At 37.9% G+C, this 27,081-nt stretch overlaps 1 protein-coding gene across 1 annotated transcript in view; it reads left to right on the plus strand.

The window, feature by feature from the left end:
* The window catches only part of SCFD2 (sec1 family domain containing 2), a 198,953-nt gene that overhangs the window by 45,190 nt on the left and 126,682 nt on the right, over positions 1–27,081 (plus strand). The window contains exon 4 of the mRNA XM_051619182.1: positions 8,872–9,047. Within this exon, the coding sequence (XP_051475142.1) occupies positions 8,872–9,047 (176 nt within the window). The remainder of the gene's footprint in view (positions 1–8,871; positions 9,048–27,081) is intronic.

A 27,081-nucleotide genomic window follows, 5' to 3' on the forward strand; every position in this document is an offset into this window, starting at 1 on the left:
AGGAGTTCTACAAATCTATCATTTCATTATTTATATTCTTTGCTCATGTAATACTGCAAAGCTTATATTAACTTCAGTATGAAGTCTTTTTGTCTTCAAAAAACTACTGTGAAAACCCTATATTAATGTGGTCTTTCTCTAGGCAGTTTACATAAGGTTCACAATAGTTGGGAGTAAACATCACTGTACAGAAGAACATTTGTGAAGTTTTAAAACAAAAATACAATATGAATGTACCTTGTTATTTTTATACTGCGTGTGTTTAAGAGAAATGACTTTGTGGTTTAAAAGCTTAAAAATTTAAATAGCTTTTACTTGCAAATATATTTAGTTTATTTCAGAGCATGCATAAAGGTTTATCACAAACGTGAAGATCCACTCCTAATACTTACAGTCATGCTTTACACAGCTTTTTAAAGCCATGCCCTACAAATGATTTTTAAATTACTGTCTTTTTAAATAGTGTTCTGACTAGGATTCATAACACAATGTCTTAAGATTTTTTTAATGTTAATTTTGAGATTATCACAGGTCAAATAATCTCCTTTGAGAACAATGCAGGTCATAAGTAGATGTAATTAATATTTAGAGTTTTAAAATATAGCATGGTAGAAGTAACTATTTTATTTGTGTAAACTGTGAATTATGGATCTCTGAATTGCAAATGTGCTAAAGTATAGTTAATTCACTTAAAATGATTAATCAGCTTTTGAACACATATAACTGCTATCTGATTTTTTGCAGAAACTACTAACTAGTATTGTTTCGAGAGGTGTCCTCAGTAGCAGTATTTTTTATTGGCTGGAATCCGTAGTGAGTTGCAGTGTTTCTAACATGTCTAAACAAACTTCTCAGTCTTGAAATATTTTGAAGTTTTGAATTTGAGGGTTTATGTTGTCTTTTTTTCAAAGGCACTGTACTTGTAGACTGTCCATTTGTGATGATCAAGACATGGTTAAAAACACAAGAGCAGGTAACTTAAGACTTAGTAAAAAATAAAGTCCAAGCAAAGGAAATTTACTGCAATTGCTGTTATTTATATCTGTATGGAAGCAGCCTGGTTGGAAATAAGATAAAACTGGCTGTGTGCTGTGGTATCTTCATTTAATAGGGTGTGCCACCCATAATGACTGTGTTTGACATCAGCAGGAGAGTATGAATATGAGTTGGGAGATGTCAATTCTTATGTGTATCTGGCACCCAGCAGAAATGGGTGGCATCTGCACTTTACTGGAACACTGGAGTGGTTGTAGACATCAGCAATAAGTACCTTTGTGTGTCTTACAAAACAACAGAAAGGGCTTCAGAATTTTTTTTATGTTAAGAAAGGAGACATCTAGTTAAAAAACGGGGTGAGCAAACTTGAAGAAAGTAGCTGAAAATGGTGTAGAAATGAAAGTTGTCACACAGAATAGCCAATACCAAAGGGTTTAAACCAAAGATAGGGTGTGCTTGAGAATTCTCTTCAGTGTAAGACTTGAGGCAGAATGTGGCAATATAGTAAAATCAGGTGGCTTACCCAGTCCTTTTTTTCCTGGCATAATTGTATAAGCCTCATCATTCAGTCTTGCAAAGGATGACTTGTTACACAAGAGACGTGGTGAATTACATATGTACATACTCATACAGCATCATGTTTTCCATCCCTGTTTATTTGCTTACCACCCAAAATGATTGTTAGGGCATTCTCAGCTGCAGAAATATTACAGAAATCATCAGAGAAATAATCAGCCCTGTGAATAATGTACCAAAGAAGAGCAACAACCTCCCTCTCTCCAGGACAGAGTGCCAAGAACATGATGAAGTACTTAGTGTCTGAAAACATATGTCTTAGTGCTAAATGAGGACATGCACAAGCCACCTGAAATCCTTTGGGCATGTTTCTTTAACACGAATGAGTTGGTTCATTTCTTTGAGAAGTTTAAAGTATCAAGGACATGATTCAACCAAATTTGCAGATTTCAAGTTGGTTTATACTCACAGTGAATTACTGTTTTCAAGGGTTGCTGTTTTTCTAGGTCTAGAGACCCTCTGGCTGGGACTTGGCCTAGTGCGCGGTGTTTATTAACGAAGTGGAAGAGGTGAAAAATAAAGTAACAAAATATGACCATGATACATATTTAATCAAAATTAAGAAGGGTATTTGAGAAACTCTGGTATGCCAGTATTTAATTTGAAGCTTGGTATAGATAGCAACTCATAGGAAACTTAGTTCTGGAAGATAAGATTTCATCTATCTATTCAAGCAGTTCTGAAATTTGCTTTTGTATTTGGGAGAGCAACAAGAGCATATTGTAGATGCTGGCTAGACATGGTTCTTACTTTTTTGTTCCAACTGATTTAACAGTTAAAAGGGGAGATGGAATGGTAGAGTGCATGAAGAAGGAGGTAATGGATTGAAGTGGCCATGCATTTAAAAACAAAGCTCTGAGGAGCCAATATTCCAGAATTTGCTAAACCTCAGCACAGTTATCACCATTGTCAATGGCTGGTACATCCTTGAAAACCACTGCTGTACACAGCTTCACACGTGTGACAGGTGAGGTTCTGCCTCTCTGAAGGTCCATCTCTCTGGAGTGACTTGGAATGCCCTGGAAAGCCCATGACAGGCAGGGAAGAGTGGCTGAGCTCCAGTGCCTGTGTCCTGCAGCTGAGGTGGCAGGAAGAATGGGAGTCAGTAAGGGCCAGCAAGGAAGGAAGGCTGGTCACAGCTGTTTGTCAGTGGCAGACACCTGCTGGGGGCAGGCAGCAGGAAGCTGCTGTTCCCTTGCAGATTCAGGTGTACTTCAGGGCTGCTCAGACCCCCAAGATGGACTTCTCCTGTAATGAGGACTTGCCATTTGTGCTCATACCTGTGACTGTGGCGTTGTCTGAATACAAGTGCTCCTGCAACAGAAAAGGGAGAGAGGCTTAAAAGTGACCATCAGGCCCAGAACAGATTATGGGTTTGTGTCAGCAGGAGATGAGCATACACTCCTAGAAATAAGCCTGTGACATCTGCTTTCAGTCCTCCGTAAGATTTAGTGCTCATCAAGTCCAGAGCCTTATTCTGGAGAAGCCAGCCAAACAGCATCTCATACTGGCCTACTTTTCATCTCTCCAAAGAGCTAGAGAGTAGTTGGCATTCTTTACTTCTTTATTAACAGTTTCAGAACTGGACGACTTTTGAAGTTAACTAAACAAAGGTTGAGATCAAGTTATTTTTGTGGCCCTTGCTGTTAGAGAGGGTGACTGAAACTTTTTAAGAAGTACAAAAATATTTTAAGTTCAGAACATCTGGAAGTTAAACTAACTAGGAAACATAAGGAGCGTCATCTGTCCTACTGAATTGTTTTCACTTAGTTGGCAAACTATCCCACTCCCTTAACAGAAGTGTTGTCCAGTTGGCTTTGTGGAGTATGAGAGTTTTCTGCATTCCTTGCAAGTATCCGGCATTGGACACGATCAGAGGCAAACTACTGGGAGAGACAGCTCTGTATTCCTAAGGCTGCAGACAAGGAAAGCAATATATTTGGTATATTTCAGCCCCTTACTGCCTTGAAAAATCTTGCCTGTGAACACAAGTGTGTTGAGGTCATTTCGTATGTATGGTTCTGTCAAGTGGAAAATGGAGCAGAAGCACTTTGGCCAACGAAGCTCAAAATATGTACTTGCATAAAATTGAACTAAGTTTAAAGCTATGTGTATTTGGCGGTTCTTGTAGTCTTGGAAAAGCATCCACTTATTTATTCAATTGGTCACAAAATGTACTTTACTCTTTACTTGTTTTCTTGTCCCTGTGGAGATAATTAACTAAGTGTTAGATGAAAAAATAAGGACTCTTGTGTTTGGAACACTGATAATTCTGACCTTTGCTCTTTTAGGCACCTCATCCATCCATAAATCTTCACTTAAAAAAAAATGTACTTTGGGATTCTGAATTTGAAAAGTTTACTTTACCAGTAAATATATCTTGAAAAATAATTATTTTCTTGAAGCGTTGCCTATGTTGCACTGAGTAGACTGCAGCATTAATTTAAAATGGAAAAAAGTCATACTGTGGAACCATGTCTTGGTGCCTACATATGTGGTTTGTCTGGTTAACTTTTTGTTTAACTATTGAGGTGAAGTCTTTCTGTTCCACTCAGGCTACTCGCACTACTCAAAAACAATTTTGAAAGATCTTTAATATCAGTTGCTGGTAATTTGTGCCCCAGTATGTCTAATGTGAGTTATCTGCTTTACTAGTAGTAGAATTATTTCTTCCCATCAGTCTTAAGTGTTCACATCATCACTAGTGTATGTGATATTAATTGTGCATTTTCTATATGGTACAGTGTTGCAGATGTTGCTGTTCAGTGCTGCTGTTTTCATATTGAGCAGAAAGTGATTTATTCCAATTTATTTTTTTTTTAAATACAAGGTACAGCTTCTGTAATTAAAAAATTAACATAAGTGATCTTCAGCTCTCTTGGGAGCTGCCTTGAATTCTTCTAAGTTAGAGGTGGAATTCAACATCTGTTTGTCCCAATATGTTTGCAGATTAGTTATCATAAGAGTGAAGGATTGAAGGTGACCATTTGTATTGAATTAAGTCTTGTGAGCATTTATGAAACTGCTCGTTAGACACTCATCAAACCCCACCTTACAACAAGTTTAATTTGTCTCTACTATTGGAAGACTGGTTGATACAGCAATATGTTTCTTAATGTCTTTTGTACATGTTCTATTTATACCCATTGCTTTTAGTACCGATACTGACCCTTAATGTAAACATTTTTCATACATTTATAAAGATCTCAATTTTTTTTCCAGGTGGAGCAGGGGAGCCCACATAGGCCAAGCATTTCTATTTGGATTTAAGCTCTCTGTCTCTAGTAATTTTAGTAGCCTTTCTGTGCATGCAGCACAATTTTGAGTTAAACTTCCAGGAATGGAGGTGATTTGAGCTGCACAGAGTGCTCCAAGAGGAGAAGCTTTGCACTGAGGTATTTGTGTGGCCCTGTTTTTACTGCAACTGTATCACCTGGTATGGATTGTACCTCCTTTTTAACAATGAGGAGGCCTATACTTAGTTTCCTCCTGTAATTTCCAGGTTTTAACTCCCAATTTACAGCAGATGCGCTTATCCTAGTCTCAAAATACATAATTTTGCACTTCATACTGTTCAATTTAATCCCACTTACACTAGTCCAATGCTCAAGGCAATCCAGCTGTGACTTCTGTTTTTTCTCCGTATTAAATGATATGACAACACCCATTTTGACACTGTTTAGTACTAAAATTTGTAATGTAATTATGTACATGTGCACACAAGCATATTCATATTTGACCTTTACTTTTTACTAGTTCCTCTCTATTGCATATTACCTGCCATCTACTTTTAGAATTTTTAGCTATTTCACAATTCTTCTAATCCTAGTCTTTTCCCCCTTAAATGTGGATATGGCATACTTAATACTGTGCTAAATCCATGTGCATTATAATTATTTAATAATTTATTACATATAAGTATGACATGATATTATTTGATAAATGTACTTTGCATTTTATCCCACTTTTGTCTGTGATGTAAGGTTTTTTTTCTTGAACATTTTTCCTGAAGCTTTTCATATTCCTAACATAAGACTAATGAGGTAGCTAATTTTCATGATGTCTTAGACAGAAATATTAGATTGCTAAAATACAGAGCTGCTTCATCACACTGACTTTCAGTGTTTCCTGGATAGAACTGGCTCTTCAGTAGTTAGCTCAGTTCCTAGTCCAGCATATTTCTGTTACTTCTGTAGAGTTCAGTTTCATTCCCTACGTGATTTTTTTGTTCTGTTGCCCAAGATGCTTGCATTAGTGCATAAATCCTTGGATTTTTCCTAAATAACCATTCACAGTCTTAGCTGAATCAATTCCTGCACCACCTGCATTATCAGTCTATCAGCATTATTGTTTTCCTTCCCTGCTCCACATCCTCCTGTATTCTATTAACTTTAGAGTTTCACTGTGAGACTTGCCAGTCACCACCTACTGATTTTATCCTCTGTACTGTGCTTGGAAGAGACTTGAAGCTTTGAGGTTTTTGGGGTTTTTTTTTAACATTGTTTTCGGTAGATGTTTTTACCAAGTGCTGTATCACGATTTGATGTAGTTGACAGAATCTGGGATAAATGTACATGTTTCACACATGCTACACTTGATAACTATTAATGGCAAAGGCTACTTCACAGACAATATAGAATTCTTAGTGTTTGTGCAAGGAAGATTAGACCCCTTAAGGGAGGTTGAGGTCATACTTCCTCCTATAATCAGGAATTAAAAAATGAACAAATGCTTTGTCAGCATAATGTAGTCATGAGCCAGACAACTGGCTCTGCATAGGTGTAGGGTTTTGGAGCAGTATGAGCATGATGGAACAGGAAGAGGAGAGAGCAGGGCAAGACACTTACACTGCAGTCCTTTCTGCCTGTAGTTGCCATCTTCTGCCTGTGTATCTCTGGATTTGCTGTAGAAGAAAATGACACTTGAAATACGATGATATATTGGGCATCTCATTTTTATTTCATGGGACCTACCTGACACGTTGCAACAGAAAAGGACGTGAAGCAGCAGAGGCTTTAAAAAAATAAAGGGCTGGCGGGGTTGGGATTAGATTAAATTTAGTCTGTTATGCTGAAATGCTCTTCCTGTGAGCAAGCAGCAGGAAAGGTGGTGAGGTTTTAGGCGCCAGAAAAAAAGTAATTTAGTTGCAATTACCACCAATCTGGAACACTTGTATTCATCAGCCAGGTATCCAGGGAGATTTCTGGAACTCTTGAACCCTGGATCCGAGTGGTTCCATGGATATTGTAAATATCACATATGAAATACTGGACTCTTTAATACCAATGTAAGTTTAGTTAATTACTTACTAAGGTTAGGATTTCACTTATGTTTACATATGTGTTGGACTTTCTTTTGGTGGTACTCTGAGGGTGGGAAAGGATTTGATTGTTTATCTAAAATGGTGCTGAATTGATCTCAGACTGGTCCAGTGCTGCATCTGGATTCACTTTCACAAGGGACAATATGGAACGAAACTCTTGAAAAATTGTTTTTTTAAAAATTGAAATCAGAAGCCTCGAAAGCCCTCCCATTTTACTGATTCACATGAGGGAATGGCTGGCAACTTCTTGTTTTCTAAATTGAAGCAAGTTATCAGGTTTCTAATCTATGTATCTATACCATATATATATATACTATATATCAGGGCTGCTATAGGTAATAATGCAGTCATTTTCAAAGGTATGCTGCAAGGCATCATGGGCTGGCACTTTCAAATCACCATGTAAATCTGCCTGACACAGCTTTAAAAGAAATAAAACAAGACTGAAAGCTCCAGTGTTTAGTCTGAAAACACACGTGGCTATGGTTGCTGTTTCAGCCTATGTGGGCTAACCGTGGATGCCTTTTGTCAGCTCTCTGGCCTACTGAGTGGTGTCAGCTTAATTTGTGTGTTAATTTACTGACTTTGCAGTTTGATGCTTTCTGTTAAAATTCACATAAAGAGTCTTGTGTGTTTTTGCTTTATTTAGCAGCTTTCCCTAATCTAAATGCTCTTCCAAAGACCACCCTTGGTATCACTGAAACCAAAAGAAAGCGTTTTCAACATGTATTCACTGTTGGAATCGTTTATTCACCATTTATATGATACTGAATGGATGGAGGCAGATGGAGAGCCTTGTAAAGTGATGATATAACCAAACACAGAGAAGAAACACAGTGGCAGTCTTACAAGATCTTTCCATTATGGAAAAATACGGAATAATATGATCAGTGGTTAAGCCATGAGCTGCCTAGCATCAGCTCGGCCTAGTGCCTTCCTGGCACCAGAGCTTGTTCTGTTTAAGTTAAAAGATCCTACTCACTCCCTCTCACATGTCCATGCTCTTTAGGTCTGGTTTGCTTGAGGAAGATAACTTCTTACTGGCAGATGCTGCCAGAAACCATGAGACAGCCATGGGCTGGATTTCAGTCCAGACTTGCAATTAGGACAGTGTTTTGATACCATTTTTTTCTTGTGTGTTGATGGCATGTCTGATTGCCTGTGATTATTTTCTTGGGGCAGATGAGGTATTATGAGGCACTGTGGACTTTCCTCCCTGGAACAGATCACTTCTAAAATAGAAAATGATTGAGCAGTTTAGGCCGCACTTTGATGTTGGATGGAATAACTGTTAATCTGTAGTGTTTGTGTGGCCTGAATGACTCCCCTCATGCTCTTCTATTTAGAAGAGATCTACAGATCAGTGCAGAGGCACCAGTGTGTTTATTTTCAAATAACAGGTGAAATCATGGTACGCTTACTGCATCTCAGGAACTGAATAGTCATGCTTTGGAAGTGTCCCTTTCAAGAACAGCTCCAGAAAACGGTTCCTTCAATCAGTGATGTTATCTTTATTTTTTGAGTCAACACTGAACGAAAATGCAACCCCAGGAAGCATCTGGAGGCTGTGGGTTTGGTGCAACAAGGCTCACAAATTCCCATTGGACTTTTGATAAAAATAGAAAGATTGACTATTGTTTAGAAGTAGTTTTCAAGTATTATTTCTCTAGCTTAAATTAATGTCACTTTATGTCTGAAAATAAAAAATAGTATTACCATTTATGTCAGCATTTGTTGTGTATTGCAATAATACCTGCCGTACCACATACTTAAGCCACAATTAATGGATGAAATAAGTCTTTATCCTGACCTGTTGCTGCGACTTGAAGTTCCCAGTGATTGCAGTGAAGGTGGGATCAGGCCCATACTCGAGAGAGCCTCTAAAGTTCACTATAGCCCATTCACTGTAATAAAAAAAATAATGTAGGTTTCTGTTTACCACCACTGAATGTTTTGTCCTCTTTTCCTTTCCATAGGCAGAGTCACCCCAGAACAGCTCAGCTCCTACATTCAGCTGTTCAGAAATAATCTCAAAGCTTTGGAGAACCATTGTGGTCTTCTGCAGCTTGTGCTGGCTGTGGTCCAGACTTTGAAACATCCCCAGACTTCCAAATGGGACAACTTCCTTGCCTTTGAGAGATTACTTTTGCAGGTACATATTATGTTATTTATTTTGACCTAAGTAAAAATGTGAATTTAATGTTTTGATTTCCCATTGAATGCTGTAGCTTTTTTTTAATATATATGACAAAGTGTGTTGGATGTCTTTCTAAAAAGCTGCTCCTTATTGCTAAACTGATAAAAGGAGTGGGAAACTACATAGGCTTTTATAGTTTGGGTTTTTTTAAGAGTAATTTTAGAAGCAAAAGGGTAGACATTAAAGGTTAAGTATGTAAATATTCTAAATTGGACAACAGTTCTATATCCATATGGACTTTTAAGCTGGTATAACTTTTAGCATTGGATATAACAACAACAACAGTTAATAATAAATAATAGTAATAGATGCTTCTTGAAGTACTGTGCTGAATCGAATGCAGAGAGGGCTTGGTTACTGTGTGAATGTAGAACTTGTATAATTTACTGAGCAGATGAAAGCATAATAGGAATTACAGAATCATGGAATTGTCAGATTTGGAAAGGACCTCTAGAGATCATCTAGTCCAACTTCCCTGCTAAAGCAGGATCCCCTAGAGTACATTACTCAGGACTGCATTCAGGTTGGTCTTGAGTATCACCACAACCTCCCTCTGTCATCCTCACCATAAAGAAGTTTTTCGTCATATTTAAATTGTGTCCGTTGCCCCTTGTCCTGTCACTGGGAACTACTGAAAAGAGTCTGGCTCCATCCTCCTTGCACCCACCCTTTAGATACCTATAGACATTGATAAGGTCTCCCTTCAGCCTTCTCTTCTCCAGGCTGAGGAGTCCCAGCTCTCTCAGCCTTTCCTCAAAAGGGAGATGCTCCAATCCCCCAGTCATCTTTGTTGCCCTTAGCTGGACTCTCTAGTAGTTCCCTGTCTCTCTAGAACTGGTGAGCCCAGAACTGGATGCAGTATTCCAGATGTGGCCTCACCAGGGCAGGGTAGAGGGGGAGAATGATCTCTCTACACCTACTGGTCACACTCTTTCTTATGCACCCCAGGATTCAAAATTCTAGGAAATTCCATGCAAAAAGAGAGATTTCTCTTGCTCACACATGTCATCTACCCTCAGCTTTTCCCACCACGTTTTTTTATGGTATCCTGTTGATGACCACAGTATAATTTACATATCATGTTGTATCACACTTGGATTTCTCTGAGGAAATTAAGTTTGTGGTATATTGAACTATATCCTAGTAACTTTTGGAGATGTACCAAACAAAGGAGTAGTTTTTCTAAGAACCTTACATAGTTATTCTGCTGAAATTCAGGAAAGCTCAACACTCTACTTCCAGTGCTGTCTCTTCTGCCATTGTGTCACATTTAGAGGAACCATCTTTGGAAATCCTAGCAAGAGGCTGATCTTCATGAGCTAAATTCTAATCAAGTTAGTGTCAGCCTTAAGTAAGTGAAGTGCACAGTGTGGACCTTACTTATTTTGTAAAATTTAGTCTGTTTAGATGTCAAAAACAAACCAACAACCTGACTCACACCATGACCAGCTGGGTATAATCCCTGGCCCTTTGAGAAAACTCAGCCCATACTTCTTTGCTTTGTAGTCAATTAATCTGTGTGATATCCTTGGGGGAAGAAATGCAAAACTTAAATAGTAGCAAGCTCTTCTCTACATTAATTTAAAAAAATATTTTCTCTTGGTAAGACAGAAATATTTTTGAATAACATATATAGTCTTTTTGTCTGGTTAATAAACAAACACATCTCCAGTAAAAGTACTAATTCCAACCATTCTTTGGTTTGTCTGGACTGTAGAATGTGGGACTGACAGTCCATAGTTCCTTTCACTCTCCTGCAATGACTCATGTCACGCAGCTCTTCTCAGAAGCTGGTTAAGTTCCATCTTAAAACCAGCGCAGCTTTAGGATCAAAATAAAACTGCAAGCTCAGCATTGCTTTCACAACAACACACAGCTGTAAAAGCCATGCTGTAAATCATCCAGGAGTGGAAAAACAGAGGCAAGAAACAATCAAACTATATATTTTTATAAAAATGAAATGTTTAACAAGCACTCTCATAATCGTAGGTGGCTTTGGATTGTACCCACTGCCTTCCACCTATCATATTAAGGTGGAATGTTAGCCAAAGGAAACTTTCTAGGCTAACATTTGTAGCTGTTGCTTAAGCACATACTCATTTTCTGTAGTTCAAAACCAGTTATTTTCAATTACATAATCTGCACAACATGTATCCTTTTACTGACTATTTTTGAAGACAGAGTCTGAGATGCTTAATCTGCTTCTGGGCATATGCCCTGTCTCTGATCTGTTGATATGACCTTTTAGGAAGAGCAAGAACTGAGACACTCAGAAGACATCAGAGATATTTTTATTAAATAAAAAAAAATCAACTTGGACATCACATTGTGAATGGTTGGTACATAGCACTCTGCACTAAATTTGATGTCATGGTAGTTTATTTTGTCAGGTCTACTGAGAAATTCTTTATCATAATTGCTATGTTTTAGGTATTTAAAAATAATAAATACTTAACCAATCCTGAATATAAAGTAATTGTTTCAACATGAAAGTAGCATTATTACTATCCTATATTGGAACCATGTAGAAGACAGCAACTGTTTGTGAAAGATTTACTGGGAGTAATATTATTAGACTTGAACAGTGTAGGAACTCTAGAGTTTTCACTGATAGATGCATGTCAAACTTCAGCTGATGCCAATGGAGATAACCCAGTATAAACAACTGGTGTTAGAATTCTCATATTTCCCCCAAAAAATAAAAGCACACAGTTTTGGAATTTCTCGCATGACCGATTTCTTTGATGGGTCTCATGATTCTCTGCTTAGTCTACTTTGTGCTTTTCAGAAAAACCACATCACTGACAGGAAACCTTTAATCTCTCTTACATTGAGTAACTTCTTCCATTTTTCTTCTCTTCATTCCTCCTTGATTCTTAACTACTCTCAGCTGATGTTGCAGGTACTTGTTTCTAAAAATGGTCCAGCAGAGGTAGAAAGAAGCCCACTTGCAATATTTTGTTATAATTAAAGATCTGTAACAGCATTTTTCATCCCTCTATTGTCTCACTAAATTTTTTTATATCTCCAGCAGGGAAGTTTGGTTTTGACTAGATGATTGCTGGAAGTCAGTGCAGCTGCACACTTGCTACAGAGTTGTCCTCTCCTTAACTAGGGTGGATGACTGTAATGAGAACAAAACTGGATTTTTATGGGATCATGGCCTTGACCTCAAAAGAAAGAGGATCATGTGCTGGGTTACAAGTAATGCATCAGGATGATTCATCTTGTCAAGAACAAGTTTTCACTGTATTCTGCTGCTATACCTATGCACATGTTGGAGTTTTTGCTAACGGTCAGTTTTAAATGCTGTATAAATTGAAACAGTATATCCTGTTTACCAAGGAGGTGGCCCACCCTATCATGTTTTCCTTCTCTTGAGGTCCTCTTCAATTTTTCTAATGCTGACCATCCATTAAACTTCTCAATTTCACCATGCTATCTGTGACTCCTCAGTACTGCTTGTGTAACTCCTTGCTTTTCTTCAAGTGAGGATTTAAAATTCAGGGAGTAACAGAAAAAAGAAAGAAAGAGTGTTGTCACTCCACACTTTGCAGCTCTGTTTAGCTATATCCCCAATTCTCCTCAAAATTATGACTTTCATAGAACTTTATTAAGCAGTAGAGGCCCACAAAATGGAAAAGCACAAGAAGAGGAATTCTTTCCAGGGTTTAAACAAAATGTGATGCTATGAGAGGAAAAAAAAGTATTTTTTGTTGTTTTTAACATATCCTATTCATATCCTCACTGAGCAGGGACTTCTGCCTCCAAATTCAGTTTAAATGTACCCAGCAGAAGTAGGCAGTATTAATGGGGGCATCATGTGTCCCAAGAGAAAGTGCAGTTGCTCTGTAAAATTCCCCAGGTTGGATGCTACAGCCTGGAATTGGCTGCATCATTCTGGCATAATCTTGCTCTCAAGATTCAAGAGTAAACTACTTCTCATATTGAGTGCTAGTCTATTTTATTAATAGCCCCACCCATTTAAGTACCCAAGTTGAGGTTTATTCAGTGCAAGCAAGTTTATTGGACTGTATTTTTAAAATAACATACGGAGTACTTGAAATGCATTTCCCCCAAACGAAACAGGCATCTCCAAGCAATGTAGAATTCTGCTGCTATACTTTGGAATGGGACACGAGAGGGTGGATTTAAGTTGATTCAAAGTTTCTGTAGGTTGCCACAAGCAAAGATTTTTGTCTTGTTCAAAAGTTTCCTCTTACTATTGCTATGTCTGTGTTGCAGCAAATTCTGGCAACAGTTTAATCAGTTGGCACTGGATGCCAGCTAAAGGTTCATTACATCCTGTCCTAAGCTAATTGCCTGCTGTACATTTTTTCATGGAGACTTCCACTAACCTGAGTGGCTTTAAAATGGCAGGGCCTGTCTGTGCTGTGTTTAGATCCCACAGAAGGAAGTTCCCAATGTAGTCTCCTATATAATGTTTTCTTTCTGCAACACACAATGACTAGTAATAGCTCAAAGTAAAAGAAAAATCTTATCCACAATATTACTAGTATTTCTTACGTTATCCCTTACAACCAAATCCTACTTTCTCAGGAAGTTTTTTTTGCGCCAGGTCTGTTAAAAGCAAACAGCTATTTTGACACACACACACACACACACACACACACACACCCCCACACCCCTCCCCCAAAAAAGGAATGTTTTTTAACTTTAGGATGAGAACATTTCCTTTGTATTTTGAGATGTCTGAGCTAAACTTTGTTGTAAAACTGCAAATGTGTCAGGACTGTTGTCTTAAAATAACTGCATTGCCCAAAGGAGATCTTAAGGATTCATTGTTCCTTGTAAGGGAGGGGATTGTTGGAAAAAATTCCCAACAAACCTGCAAATCCCCAACATATTCATGTTTTCATTCTAAAGATTAAAAAAATAGAGTATAAACTGGGGACTACATTGTTTTGGTTGGCTATAATTAGCTTTATGATTCATATCCTGCTAAAAATCCTTTCAGCTTTCACCTGCTTGAATTGTCTGACTTCTCAGACTTTAATCCTTTGAATTGGTACCAAGTCCCCTCTGAACTTTGACTTCCTTTGTGTCCTGCACTGTCTGTGAGGCCAGTACTTTGTTGACTGGGCCAGAGCTCCCACACATAGCACCTCCCAAATATGGCATCAGAAAGACTGGGAATTGCTTGTTTCTAGCAGATACCAAAGACACCTATTTAAGTGGCATAACCATGTGTGTCACCACCTCATACCCATTATCTTATTGCTCTTGGATTTGAGGTTATGACAAGCCTACCTAGCTCAGTATTGTCTTGCTTTTATAGTTCTGCTTTCTGTCAGGAACATACAGGTGGGTACTGTGCATCACCTTGACTGCTCAGAAGAACACAGTGCTGTAATGTCAATTAGCAAGCAAAGACAGATCTTACAAGATGGGCTGCCATGTATCTGTATATCAAAGTCATCGTTATGGGTGATTATGTGATACCTATCAAGAGTCATTACCTTTTAAATTTTGTTTTCAAAGGATGAGTTGGTAGTTCTTTTTAATTTGACAGCTCCTTTTTCATTCTCCTCTTTTCAAAGCTGTGCTCATAGGAAAGAGAACAGTGTAATATTTTAGCACAAGTACCCGGAGTTTTTAGTGGTTCTTGGTAGTAATATAAGTAGGCCAAATATTCTGGTGTTAGAAACTATGCACATGTTTACATGGGGAGGTCCTGAGAGTATGGTATCTTCATGTTTAAATTTTCAAATACCAATTGTAGTTAATTCTAGTTCTGTTTTCTTATTTTGGTGCTATAAAACTTGTCTGAAGACAGATTTTTGTTTTGTTTTGTTCTTGTTGTCTTAAAAACCAGAAAATTTAGACATATTTTTAAGAGAAACAGAAACTTTATGCCAGATGGTCCTTGCAATGTTTTATTTTTCTATTGCGGGAAGTGAATATTAGGTTAATAAAATGACATCATTCTATCTCATATGAATATTAGAGTGCAAACTCAGAAAAGTGGAAAGAACTGCAATACAGCTGAACATTTTACATTGTAGCTAATGTTTCACTAGTGAGATGTGATAGCTTGGGTGTTGATAACCATTCTGTCCCATGCTGTGCTTCTTTACTGTGTTTTATAAATGCAGGGTAGACACGACTCATTACTTAACTGGGGATGACGTTATTATTTATTTGCACTTTTGGCCATTGCAGAATATGGGAGGCGTTCACATTTGAATGCCTGCACAGGACCCTGTGCCAATAAATTTGGAAATTATAAGACACCAGCTTGCAGACTTTCCCTGCCTAGAATTCACTGTAGGTTTGAGACCTTTTGACTTTTCTATAGGTTAGAGAAGTTACTAGGTGACATTTATTGACTCTAAACTGGTATAGACCTAAAGCTTAAGTATGGGCTTCAGGACTGCTGAAGCAAGCACTTTGATACAAAGCAGTGAGGAAATAGAAAAGTTTTTGGAGCAATTCCTCTTGCTCTGCAAGAATAATTCATAGTTCAGCTGTAGGGAGACCTTTTTTACTACATAATATAGATTAAGATCAGTGGCATTCCTTGTTATTATTATTTATATTGCTTTAGTCTAGATGTAATTTATAATTTTGTAGTTTGGCTCAGTGCAATAAATTGTCTTTTTGTTGACCTATGATGTCGATCAATAAATCTTTTAAACACGGAGTTGGTATTTGGAAAGAGGACCCATTATGTTGGCTGCCAGTAATTAGAGATGTTATATTAAAAAAAATAAAATCTTGAAATTGGATCAGTCACTTTTCACCATAAAGCTACATATGGAATGAATTGTCTTGGTGGGAGTCTTGCAGGGTACCATGTTGATTGCAAAGGTCATCTTCTGGAATTTGGTACCTCTTGGATGAGATTGCACTTTGCACAGTGATATGTATTTGCTCTTACTCAGCTGTCTTGCTTAACTGCTGAGGACACCTCAGGACTATAGCAGTACAAGTAAAACAACAGCCTAAGTTTGTGAAAGTATTGCGCTCTTTTGAATGTGTTTGGTTTTGTGCATTGCATAGGAGTATGCTCCGCAGAGGAGGAGCTGGTGGGTTACTATTAATTTCCATGTTTTCAGGCAGCTCAGTTATGGACCATTTCCCAGGTTTGATGTGCCAAAATTAAGACAATCCAACTTGTTTTGCTCAGAAAGATACGTATATGTATATATAAAAAATTCTTCTAGTCTATATATGTATAATCCTTACTGTCAAATTAATTTTCTGTGAGTAGAATGCTCTTGTCAGACTACTCTGAAGGCAAACTAAAACACAGGTAGGAATTGTTTTAACAGTTTTAACATTAAATACGTCATTTGAGATTGAACAGAAGCTAGTTCTAGAGACAATTTCTTAACCTGCCGAAAGAAAACTGTTTTAAACTTTTCTAAGTCTGCCTGACAAGGAGTTAAAATATCTTAAGTTACCATATAGCATAGATTTTAAGGGCATCTTTTTTATATTGTGTCAAAGAAATGTGTTTGCATTTGGTCTAAAAAATTGCCAAGTATTGCCATGGTGGCTCTCATTTAAAAAGCAAGGACCTCCCTCTCTCCTCTTCTGAAAAAGCTAATATTTTGTATCCAGATGAGAGTCACGTAGAGCATCTAAAATGAGCACTTCATAAAGAAATGGCTTTCTTAAGTTAACAAATGTCCACGTCAATAAAACTTAAAAAGCCTTGTGGGAAGAAAAGGCTAAACATGAAGTCAATGGGAACTATTAAATTAATATTCTATATACAAAACCAGAAACTCTTCTATAAACTCTTTCAAATACATGAGAAATGTCTCCAATGGACTGAGCAAATCTCTTGGCTTGTTGACCTGCAGAACAATGACATGCACTATTTCAGACATAGAAAAGTGAAGGATTCCAGCACTCTTGGCAGTAGCATCTTATATATTGAGGAACAGGGACCTGTTAGTTGTACCTTTTTAGGTGTGACTTTACCTGTCAGTGCAGAGTTCAGATTCGCTTAATCCATCTTTTTGTCTCTTAACATCAAAAATCCCATTAGCAGTATGCATTCATCAGCCTTCTGATGGACAAGTTAATTGGCAAGATTTTGATGAGTACTGAATCAAGTGTGTTATTGTGTTTAGTCTTTGTTAATAAACTCATTAATTTGTTGCTAATTGTGCGTTACTGGACAGGCAAAGTGGTATATGAATGGGGATGGTGAGGTAGACAGTCCTGTCTGTGCTCTAGCATTTTATTTTCTATTCACTTTGTTTATTATGGTATCCACATTTTTGGATAAAAGGACTTATTTGGTGAATTTTAGATGCTTTCAGTCAAGATGGTACACTCAGCTTGCCAAAGTTAAGGTTAGAAAAGCAAGAGGTTTTTTAAGATTATACATACAGTTTCTTAGTTGATTTTCCTAACTGGATTTTGCCCCTGCTATTGGTTTGGAGCAGGACTGCATAAATCTTTGGCTTTTGGCTTAGGTGAAAAACTAGGTACTATGATAATAATAATAGTTAAATCAGCACCACAGAGCACAGCATTTTGTTGTGAGAGCTTCAGTCTTAGAAACTGTTTATAATTGTGGTTGATAGATCAAAGGCAGCAAAGTACCTATCAAATCTCTTATCTGCAAACCAGTTTGATTGTGCCGGCACTGTATATATGTTTCTGAGTGTAATTATATTAGTCTGTCAGTTCCCCTCATTTTTTTGAGAATATGCTTGACTTTTTCCTGCAAACTGGCAAGGAGAAAGCAGAGAAACAACACAACTGAAAATTAATGAAAACTTTACTATGGGTGATATCCAAAATTAACAGTGGGGCTGCCACATTGCATTCCCTCTGTCTCCCCACCTTAATGAGTTGCATTTTTCTGTTTCCAGTGGCCCACACACTTCCTTGGATCACAGACATTTCTGGGCACAGGGTACATGCACAGGCATATACAGGTGCACACCACACTGCATTTTCCCACAGTTGTCTGGGCATTAGTCAGCCCCAACCTGGAAAGCAGATAGTCCCATTTGCACAGTACCAATCCGTAACTTTAAGCGTGGCCTCTCTGTTTGTCTCATGTCCCACAGAATATGCTTAAGATATTTCTGCTCCAGAAAAAATAAACTTTGATGAGCCTTGACGCGACTGTGCAAACATGTCTTCATGTCTGCTGCCTTCAAATCACAGCTCTTACCTCTGTCTTTATTATCTGTTCTTGGTTTTGAAGCTCTCTGAAGGCACAACTGTGCTCAGACTCTCAGGCTAATATTTTTCCCTAAACCGTTATTTTCAGTAGGAAAGTAAGTATATTCTTAATTGGATTTTGCTTCCTTGATGGAAAACAAGATGGTGTTGGTTTTCTGAGTTGTCAGGTCAGCCAAGATTGGGGTGGTCTAGGACTTAACTACTTTTCCTAACCTAAGATTTTATCTTTTATCTGGAGAAATTGAACCTGCAGTGAGTTAGAGAATTCTTGACACTCTGCCTTGTTCTTGGTCATGTTTTCAATGAAAGAGAATCATGCCGTGTCGCCTTCTCCACCCCCAAAGGAAGCTACACAGAGACAGTGCTATACAGCAAGTTGACTTGCACTCAGTCCAGCTATGAAGCCATGGTAGATTTTCATTTGGTATAAATTATGATACCGCTGTTTGTAGGTCTATGGACTTGTTTGATAGATCATTTGCTTGCTTCCAGTAAGGAAGGCAGGCTCAGCTCTCCTTGTCTATGTTAGAAAAGCAGGTCCTGTTTGAAGGCAACATGCTGACTCGGCCAACAAAACAGTGGAATTTTACGTCTGCAGTAGGTCATGAAGAATCATTTTTAAAATCAAACCTGCCTTGTCAGAGGTCTGCCTGTGTAGTACTCACTGTCTTATGTTCCCTTGGAGATGAGCAATCACTGGCTTAAATGACATAGTAAGCCTAACTCTTGGAGAGGTATAAAATATTAGGATTTAATCAAACTGTTTATTATTACCTCTGCTGTCCTATAGGTATGTGTAACAGACAAATGACTTAATACTAGTAGGTGTTTCCTACGTCTTCCTGAGGATTCTTGGAAAATGGAGAGTTTTGGGTTTTTTTAATGGTGGTTTTCTTTCTTTAGATTTTCTCTCATTTGCCCTCCATCCTCCCCCCAAAAAAGCTAAAGGAAATAATTGTTCTGTTAGGAGAAGTGGCCTGCATTTACTTAGTCTGAGGCTTCTGTAGTTGCTATCTCTGTGTTTACTCTTTCAGATATTCTATAAGAATGCTTCGTTAATTAAAAATGTAGTAGGCACAGAAGGAAAAACTAAATTTCTCTCTGAATGTACCCCCCCGCACCACCCCATCCCAGGGTGTTTGTCTTGGTGTGCCTTTAAAACAAATAGCATATGGTTCTGTGAATGTTCCTGTAATTTGAAGTAGTCGTGTTGCCTGCAGAAATGAAGGGTACTGTGCACACATAAAATTTGCACGGTATTTTCTAATGAAATATGACAGCCCGTTTGTGCAGCTGTGTCTAATAAGGCATGAATACAGTTAACTTCTATTTACCTCCTCACACTCTGCTTGTTTGGAGTTCAGAAATGCTGTACGTTCACATTAGGCAATTCAGTGTAGAACTCTAACTTGGACTATTGATGGGAAGTATTTCATAATTTTGTAGCAGGTTAAAACATATGGTTGTAGTTACGATAAATAAATGGCTTAGTCCATAAACCACTGCCATTCAGCACAGCTGTCAGGTTGATGTAGGTTTATTCTTCAGGAGAGTATAATGTAGGTAATGGATAAGTAATAAATGGTAGTCTGGGTCTCTACCTGGGGAAGGGAAAAGTTTCAAGTTCTTTTTAACAAGGGCATTAGGAAGAGAATAGGAAAAGGTAATGTACCAGAGATGAGAAACTCTCCAAATATGACTTAATTCTATGCATTAGTTTCTCTTCTAGTATTTCGTCTCTACCCATCCCCAAGTCTAGGCAAAGTTGCTGCTAAATCATAATGAACAAAGGATTCAGACATACTTCATGGTTTCATCTGACTTATCCTCACATAACAGTGCTGCCTTTCCTAAGAGGAGCAGAAGAGCTCTTCTCTGATAAAAATTAAGGAGTGTTTTCTTCACATTTAAAAAAAAGTCTAGGTTTTTCTCTGAATTTCTTAAGATAACAGAATTAAAATTGGAAAAATGTAGGCATAGCATTAAGTGAGGCTATCAAATGCTGTAGGGACTAAATGCATTTGCTTAGAATATTGTTTTTCAGTTGCCGATAGGATCAGAGTATGGTTAAAATAAAGGTTCCCCAAGAGACTGACATGGTTCCTCAAATGCCTTTTTATTAATTGATACTTTAAAAATGGCAATGGTGTCCCTGGTGACCAGGCTTTCACTGGCTTGATTTGTTTTGGTTCTGTTTGATTTTGAAAGTACATTTTATAAAACATAGATTCTTTTATCTGTTTTAACAGATACAGTTACGAGAAAACTCTGAAAGCCTCTACTTGCAGAACAATGACCACAAAAAATATTTTAAAAAGCTAACTTTAAAAAGTTCTTGTTCTCGTTTACCACTACATAAAGTTCTTTATCTGTAGTGGACAGTAGCCTTGGCTGTGCAGAAGTCTTCTGATTGTGACTATATGATACATGGAAATACATCTCAAAATATATGTTCTTGTAGCAAAAGCCAAGTGAAAAGCTCTCTAAAGGTTCTCACTTGACTTAGTTGAATTATCCTGCCTCTCCTCTTTGTATATTTTTCCTCAGATTTTAGATGGATTTTCTGTCCAGGTTGTTTCATTTCTGGAATTACTCAAAAAAACCCTGGTACCCAGGGAGTCAACAACACACAAGACTCGAGTGTCCTGTATTCCACAGTTGTTCTGCAGAACTTCTGGGTAGCACCTCCTGTGTCCTCTTATCTACTGTTTCTCCAAGGTTGTCTTAGTGAGAAGTTGGCTTTTGTCCGAATTATTGGAAAATTGATGTTTCTTTTCCTGTGTCCCCTGGAAAAAAATGCTGAGAAACTACCTACTGTAGAAGGGAAATGGTTCAATGCATCTTTTCATTCATCTACAGAGATGGCAGCAGATACACAAAGATGTAAGCTGCTGTTACTTCAAGGCAGTGCCAATCACTGATGAAGGCAAAGTTTTGTATTGTCTGCATACTATTTTAGATTCATCTGCTTATTTGTGGCAGAGAAGGGGTTGAATGTGCTGAAGGTACACGTGCCAGCATTTAATTGGCAGGGTCTGACTGCGTGTATTGGCAAGAAACATGTAGGCTGGGAAGCCACCATGCATTTCATCATAGCTGAGAACTCAGCAGGATGCAAAACTTCAGTGTTTTGCTATAGGTTCTGATTTCACCAAGTTTTTGCAGCTACATGGTATGAAACATTTTCTGTATGAGTTCAACCTGTGTGAAGCTATTAGTTTGAACTCCAAATGTCAGCATCTGCAAATGGTTTGGTTGCCTCTGTGAAATTTATTGTTTCCTAGCCTATCACTGTGTGCGTTTGGTTTTTATCCATAGCCTGAGGGAGATCTCTATCAGAAGTGATCACTACTGGAAAGTGAATGATTTCTTTCGTATGTGATGGGTAGGCTTAGAGAAGAAAAGAAGTAGTGTGCCCTTTCTCATTCTGCGTCCCTTCTGTAAGTTGAAGAGGATGTACAGTTCTAAGACATCAGTAAAGCACTTGTGCTGGGCACTAGTTATCTTGTACTTTTCCTGCATGTGCTGTTCATGGGAGTTTTATTTTTATAAAATATATAGAGGCAGAGGATACCTGTAGATCTTTTCACTCTTAAATACAAAAGCTAGACTGCTGCCTACAGAGAGCACAACAGATTTCGTGCAGATGGGTTCTCAAATGGCTATGGAAACAGCACCTCATGGATGACCAGGTGACCTGTTTTTCTGTGCTGAAGAACTAAAAATAATTTACATATTTTTGTTTTTAAAACATTTGCATGTCATCTTGGTGTAATTACTGGCATATGTTATATTGACTCAACTTTATTATTTCATTATTCTCTTGCATTCGGGGGCCACATGTGCTCCACATCTGGTGACCATTCAAGAGCCTTTTGAAAACATCGCCATGTTTTTATTCTTAGAAGTGCTTATGACAAATATCACACTCTTGCATCTGTTTCTGCTATTGGTTGCAAATGGGATGCACTGGGCTGTGCCTACTGTCCAGTTACAAAACCACCAAAGATAACATAATACCTTTCCTGATCACCACATTGATGAGCAGTTTCATTATTGGTCCTTGTTCCGTGCACCAGAATGACCACAGATCCTTGTTCTGGTGAAATCATAGTGCACCAAACTGGATGTGTATCTCTTTGTAGCTATTTTCATTAGACTAGGCAATGTGGGAATAAGTGACAGCAGGAAGAAAACTATTACATTTTTAGGAACCCTATTATTTATATTTATTTATGCTAAAATATAGTCTTGCTTTTTGAGGAGAGCATGCCTTTAAAACCACTAGCATAGTATTTATCCAATATTAAATTTCACCAATAAACTATTACTTAAAACATTCTGGAAGAAGTTGCATGCTTGCCTGCAGATCTGTCAGTACTCTTCTGGTTTGGTACATTGCTCAGTGCATTTTAGAGTGTGACTGCATGACTATTTCCCATGCTTCATGGTGATGATGTTGCATTTATCATGAACCTCTCATGATGTGAAGCATACGTATTGTGAGCACCATCTGTTTAGAATATACGGTTCCCAGTACGAAATCAGTTGAATGCAAAGGAGATTGCAGTGTGCTTTTCACACATTATTTATTCTGTAGGGCAAAGTTAAGAATCATTATTAACATCATCTTACATTTCACCCTTAGGTGCATATAATATAAAATCTCATTTGGAGGTACCTAAAGCCAGGCTCAAACCTGAAACATGTTTAGTTGGGCTTAGAATGAAGGAGAAAATATTCTCCTGACTCAATAATGAACTTCATTTCTCTTTTGGGACTTGACTTCTGACACAGAGAGAAGGCCAAAATAAAAACCAGAGTGAGTGAGGGCTCCAACTTAAACCTGCTTTTAATTAAGCCTTGTAAAGAAGCTTTTCTGCTAAAACTCTCAGGTTGAAGAGTTCATGCAAAAAAACCTCCCTGTGGTTTATGAACAGACAAAGTGGGGACACTGACACACATTTTTGAATACTTTAAACCAGAAAAAATGCAAGTGAGAAAGTCATGGTATTTATTTAATCTAGTTTTTTGCAGACCACTCCTTTTCCAGTTAATCTTCTTTTTTATTAGTATTATTCTATATGTTTCAGTTTAAAACTTAAGGCCACTACAAGATGTTTTGATATTAACAAACATGAAAAGTAAATTACTTTGGTTTCCTTTTTTCCTAATTGCACATAAATCTGACCCAGTTCATCTGGACACAGTTACAGTGTGTTAGAAATGTAATACACATTTCCAATCAGAATCCTTGCGCCAAGGCAAAGGTCAAAGTAATTTTTGTGTTTGTTTGTTTTTAAAGGGATTAAATATATGTAGTTCTACCACAAGGAAAATTATAGTGCCCATTGCTCAAGTATGGCTTTTTAAGTCCATGTTTAAATGGGAGTAGACAATCCTGTCTGGAGCAGTGGCAGGGATCATTTCAGAAGTAAAGTTTGTGTGCCTTCTATGCAAAGTGATGCTCATTGTGCGAAGACTCTGCTAGAACACTTACGCTGTCAACCCCAGACAAGAGCTTACACCACACTAAAATAAAGCTGTGGCTTCAGTGACAGGCTGTAAACAAAAAGAGGAGGGCTGTAGTTAATGGCAGCAGTATAGCACTAAAGGAAAATAAATCCCTTTTACTTGCAACTGGCAAGGCCCCAAATCCTGAAACATCATCAATCATCCTTGATGACTAGATGAGATCATAAACCAAACAAGGAAAAATAAACCTAAATTCAACTTAAATTGTGATTGGCACAGTAAAAATTAACTTTTACCCAAAAAAAATGTTTTCTTCTTCCAAAACATTTCTAATTGTTGTCGTTCCCAACTTCTCCCCACCCATTGCAGAATTTCCAAGTGCTCTTCACTGTCGGTGAATGTCATCCCTTAGGCCTTCCACATCAGTTTCAGCATGTGCTTGTCATTTTTTGTTGAGAAGCAAACTGCTTTTGCATTTCGTCTAAAAACACATTTTAAGTGTAGTCTTCATATCAATTCTGAGCATCATTTTATTCATAACCTCATAATTCACCAGTCTGCCAGCTGAATAATGTAGCAGGCATGGAAGACTGAGAAGTAAAGGATGTTATACAGACCAGGAGAGCCATTCTGACAAAAATCTCTTGGGGAAAAACTTCCTGAGAAAAATAGGTGAAGTTTCTTTTTCAGCTCTTCACACATCTACAGCTTCTTATGAACAAAATAAACACTCTAGGGAACAGTTATGTACTGTCAGTAACATTGACTTGATAATTTAATTTTTACAGCTGTTTATATTTGGCACTGTGATTTTTTACAAAGTTTTGGTATAATACTTCTTGAGAGAGAGGTTTGTTCTTCATGAGTTCATAGCTTGAAATATAAGAGTTAAGTTCTGGAAAGTTTGAGACCTGGTAGAAGTAACACTAAAATTCCACCAACAGTGCAAAATCCTGAGGTTGTGAAGTCTGTTTCGGAGCTGGCAAACTACATCTTTATTTCAAAGATAAAGCAGTGTGTCATGAATACTGCAGTCAGGCAATTATCATTACCAATGATTTAATAAACATCAGACACATACATGGTTGGAAGATCAGTTTGTCACTTTTTTTGATAAGCAATAAACAAATAAACTTTTATGGTTTAAAGGTCCTTGGTTTAAAGGGTGCTGTTACATCCTAGCTGTTGAGAATATCAATCTGTTTCTTAGGGATCTAATTGATGCCAAATTGGCAGAGACTGAGTAGTAAGGGAGCTTGGTCTACCCCTTCACCTCTTGAGCTTTTGCATACTTACTTTATCAGTTGTGTAGATAAGGGCTTTTGCTTCACTATGCTGTCAATCTGGCCCTTGCTTTAAGGTGAGAGCACTGAATTCAATTATGTGGCCATGGGCCTGGGTTCAGCTAGCCCTTGGGATACTAGGTGTGTGAAGTGAACCTCTGCTGGAAGTTAGGGGGTATTACTGATGAGTGTTGGGAAAAACTATGTGAGCAATTTAATAGGTACTGTAAGGGATTTATTTTCCCCCCTTAATTAAAAAAAAAAAAATAATCCAACACAGGTATAAATGCTGGCTTAGACTTGCTCTTGTTATGTAGTGTTGAAATGGTGGACTGGTCATGCTAGTTCTATTTATTTATTTATTTACATAATAGGATTTTTTGGGGAAACTATTGCAAACTGAGTTAAATGTCAGCACACGATGATGCCACGTTATTTGATGTGGAGAGAACTTTGTAAGTTGAGAACTTGTGATTTGGGAGGAATGTCTTTTGAAGGCTCACTGCTGGTTGCAGCTTACAGTACCAGATGGAGCCAAAATAGTATTTTAACTTTTTTTTTTCCCCTCTTATATGTATCAGTTTTTCTGGCTGTGTTGGCAGGAGGCTTGGTGTGCACACAGATGTTTATCCTTTTATACATGGTAATTACATGTAATCATTTTTGCCATTAAGCGGCAACTTAAAGGCAGAGGATTTTGAGACACCCAGTGTAGATTTTGTGGATGTGGGGGTTTTGACAGTAGCTTGTGAGAGACCCTTGCCAGTGGTCAGTGCACCAGTGTTTGGATGCCAGAACTGTGGGCATTGTGGCAGTGCCCTGTTGTTGTCAGGAGAGGGAAACACAGCTGCTCTGCACTAAAACTGTACTGCTCTTCTAGGGTCACAGTGTCCCTTGGAAGGACCAATAAGTAAAGGTTAAGTGTAATGTGTCATTCTGGGGTATTTTCTTTCAATTTCACATTACTAAAGTTGCCACATGCATTTCTCAAGTGGTTGGACATTGAAATTTAATAACCATGTCTTCTAAGTTTATGGTATTTTTAGGTGAGTGTGATGGCCAGTGAAACATGTGACTTAATTCAAGGATAAGAACTAGTGGAATCGTCCTTTAAGACCAATTATTGGTTATTTAGCAGTTGGCTCAGTATTTGATAGCCTGCACTGAAAAGAAAAGCTAAGAAAATAAAATGGTTGTGCTGTTTCTGAAGAGAGCTGCTTACTGCTTGAAAGCCAGGTTAGCTCTTACAAATCCCATTCAAGTTTGGACATCCTATTATTTAAAAACAATTCTTTGCTGTGTGCTTTCCGTGCTCGTAACTGCAGCTTCAGAGCCTGTTCCAAATGAATGTAACCTTCAGGCATCTTCCATGGATTCAGCCTTTCAGATGAAGTGTAAGATATTGTTGTTGCTATAGTAATCCAAAAAACTAGTGGGTTAGTTTGTTTGTTTTGGGTTTTTTTGTTGTTTTGTTTTTTGGTAACAGCAATAAGAATTAAGAGTAACTGAGAGATTTTTGGGAAATGTTTCTGATCATCATTTCTTCTTTTGGTAACAGCAAATGCACATTCCCCATATCTTTCAACATGTGTACCAAAAGATTGTGAGTTTGAAATGATCAATAACATAGTTAAATAATCATTCTTCTTGTTCCTCTTGTAAACCTTTGGGAACTGAGTACTGGGGAGAAAGACTCTAGGAGCCAGTTCTCCTGCTGGAATGAGGGATGTGGATCGCTATTCTTGGAGCGTTTGTCCGCTCAGTGGACTGGTTTGTGTGTCAAGATCTGGTGAAGAAATTTAGTGGGCTTCTGCCAGGGAAAGCCACTGAAGGCAGTGGATATAATCTAAGTAGCTTCATTTTCCCTTTCTAACACTTCTGCCAAGGATCACCTAAGCTCTCACAAGAGTTCTGCTAAATAGAAGAAAACTGTTGCACTTCACTTACATGTTTGCCTCTAGTGGCTAATGGAACATTTGTGCCATAGATTTGCATCATCATTCATTTTGGACGTGAAGTATATAGTGACTTAGGTTTTTTTATTTGAGGAATGTGGT

Source organism: Apus apus, chromosome 4 (genome assembly GCF_020740795.1).
Source record: "Apus apus isolate bApuApu2 chromosome 4, bApuApu2.pri.cur, whole genome shotgun sequence".
NCBI lineage: Eukaryota > Metazoa > Chordata > Aves > Apodiformes > Apodidae > Apus > Apus apus.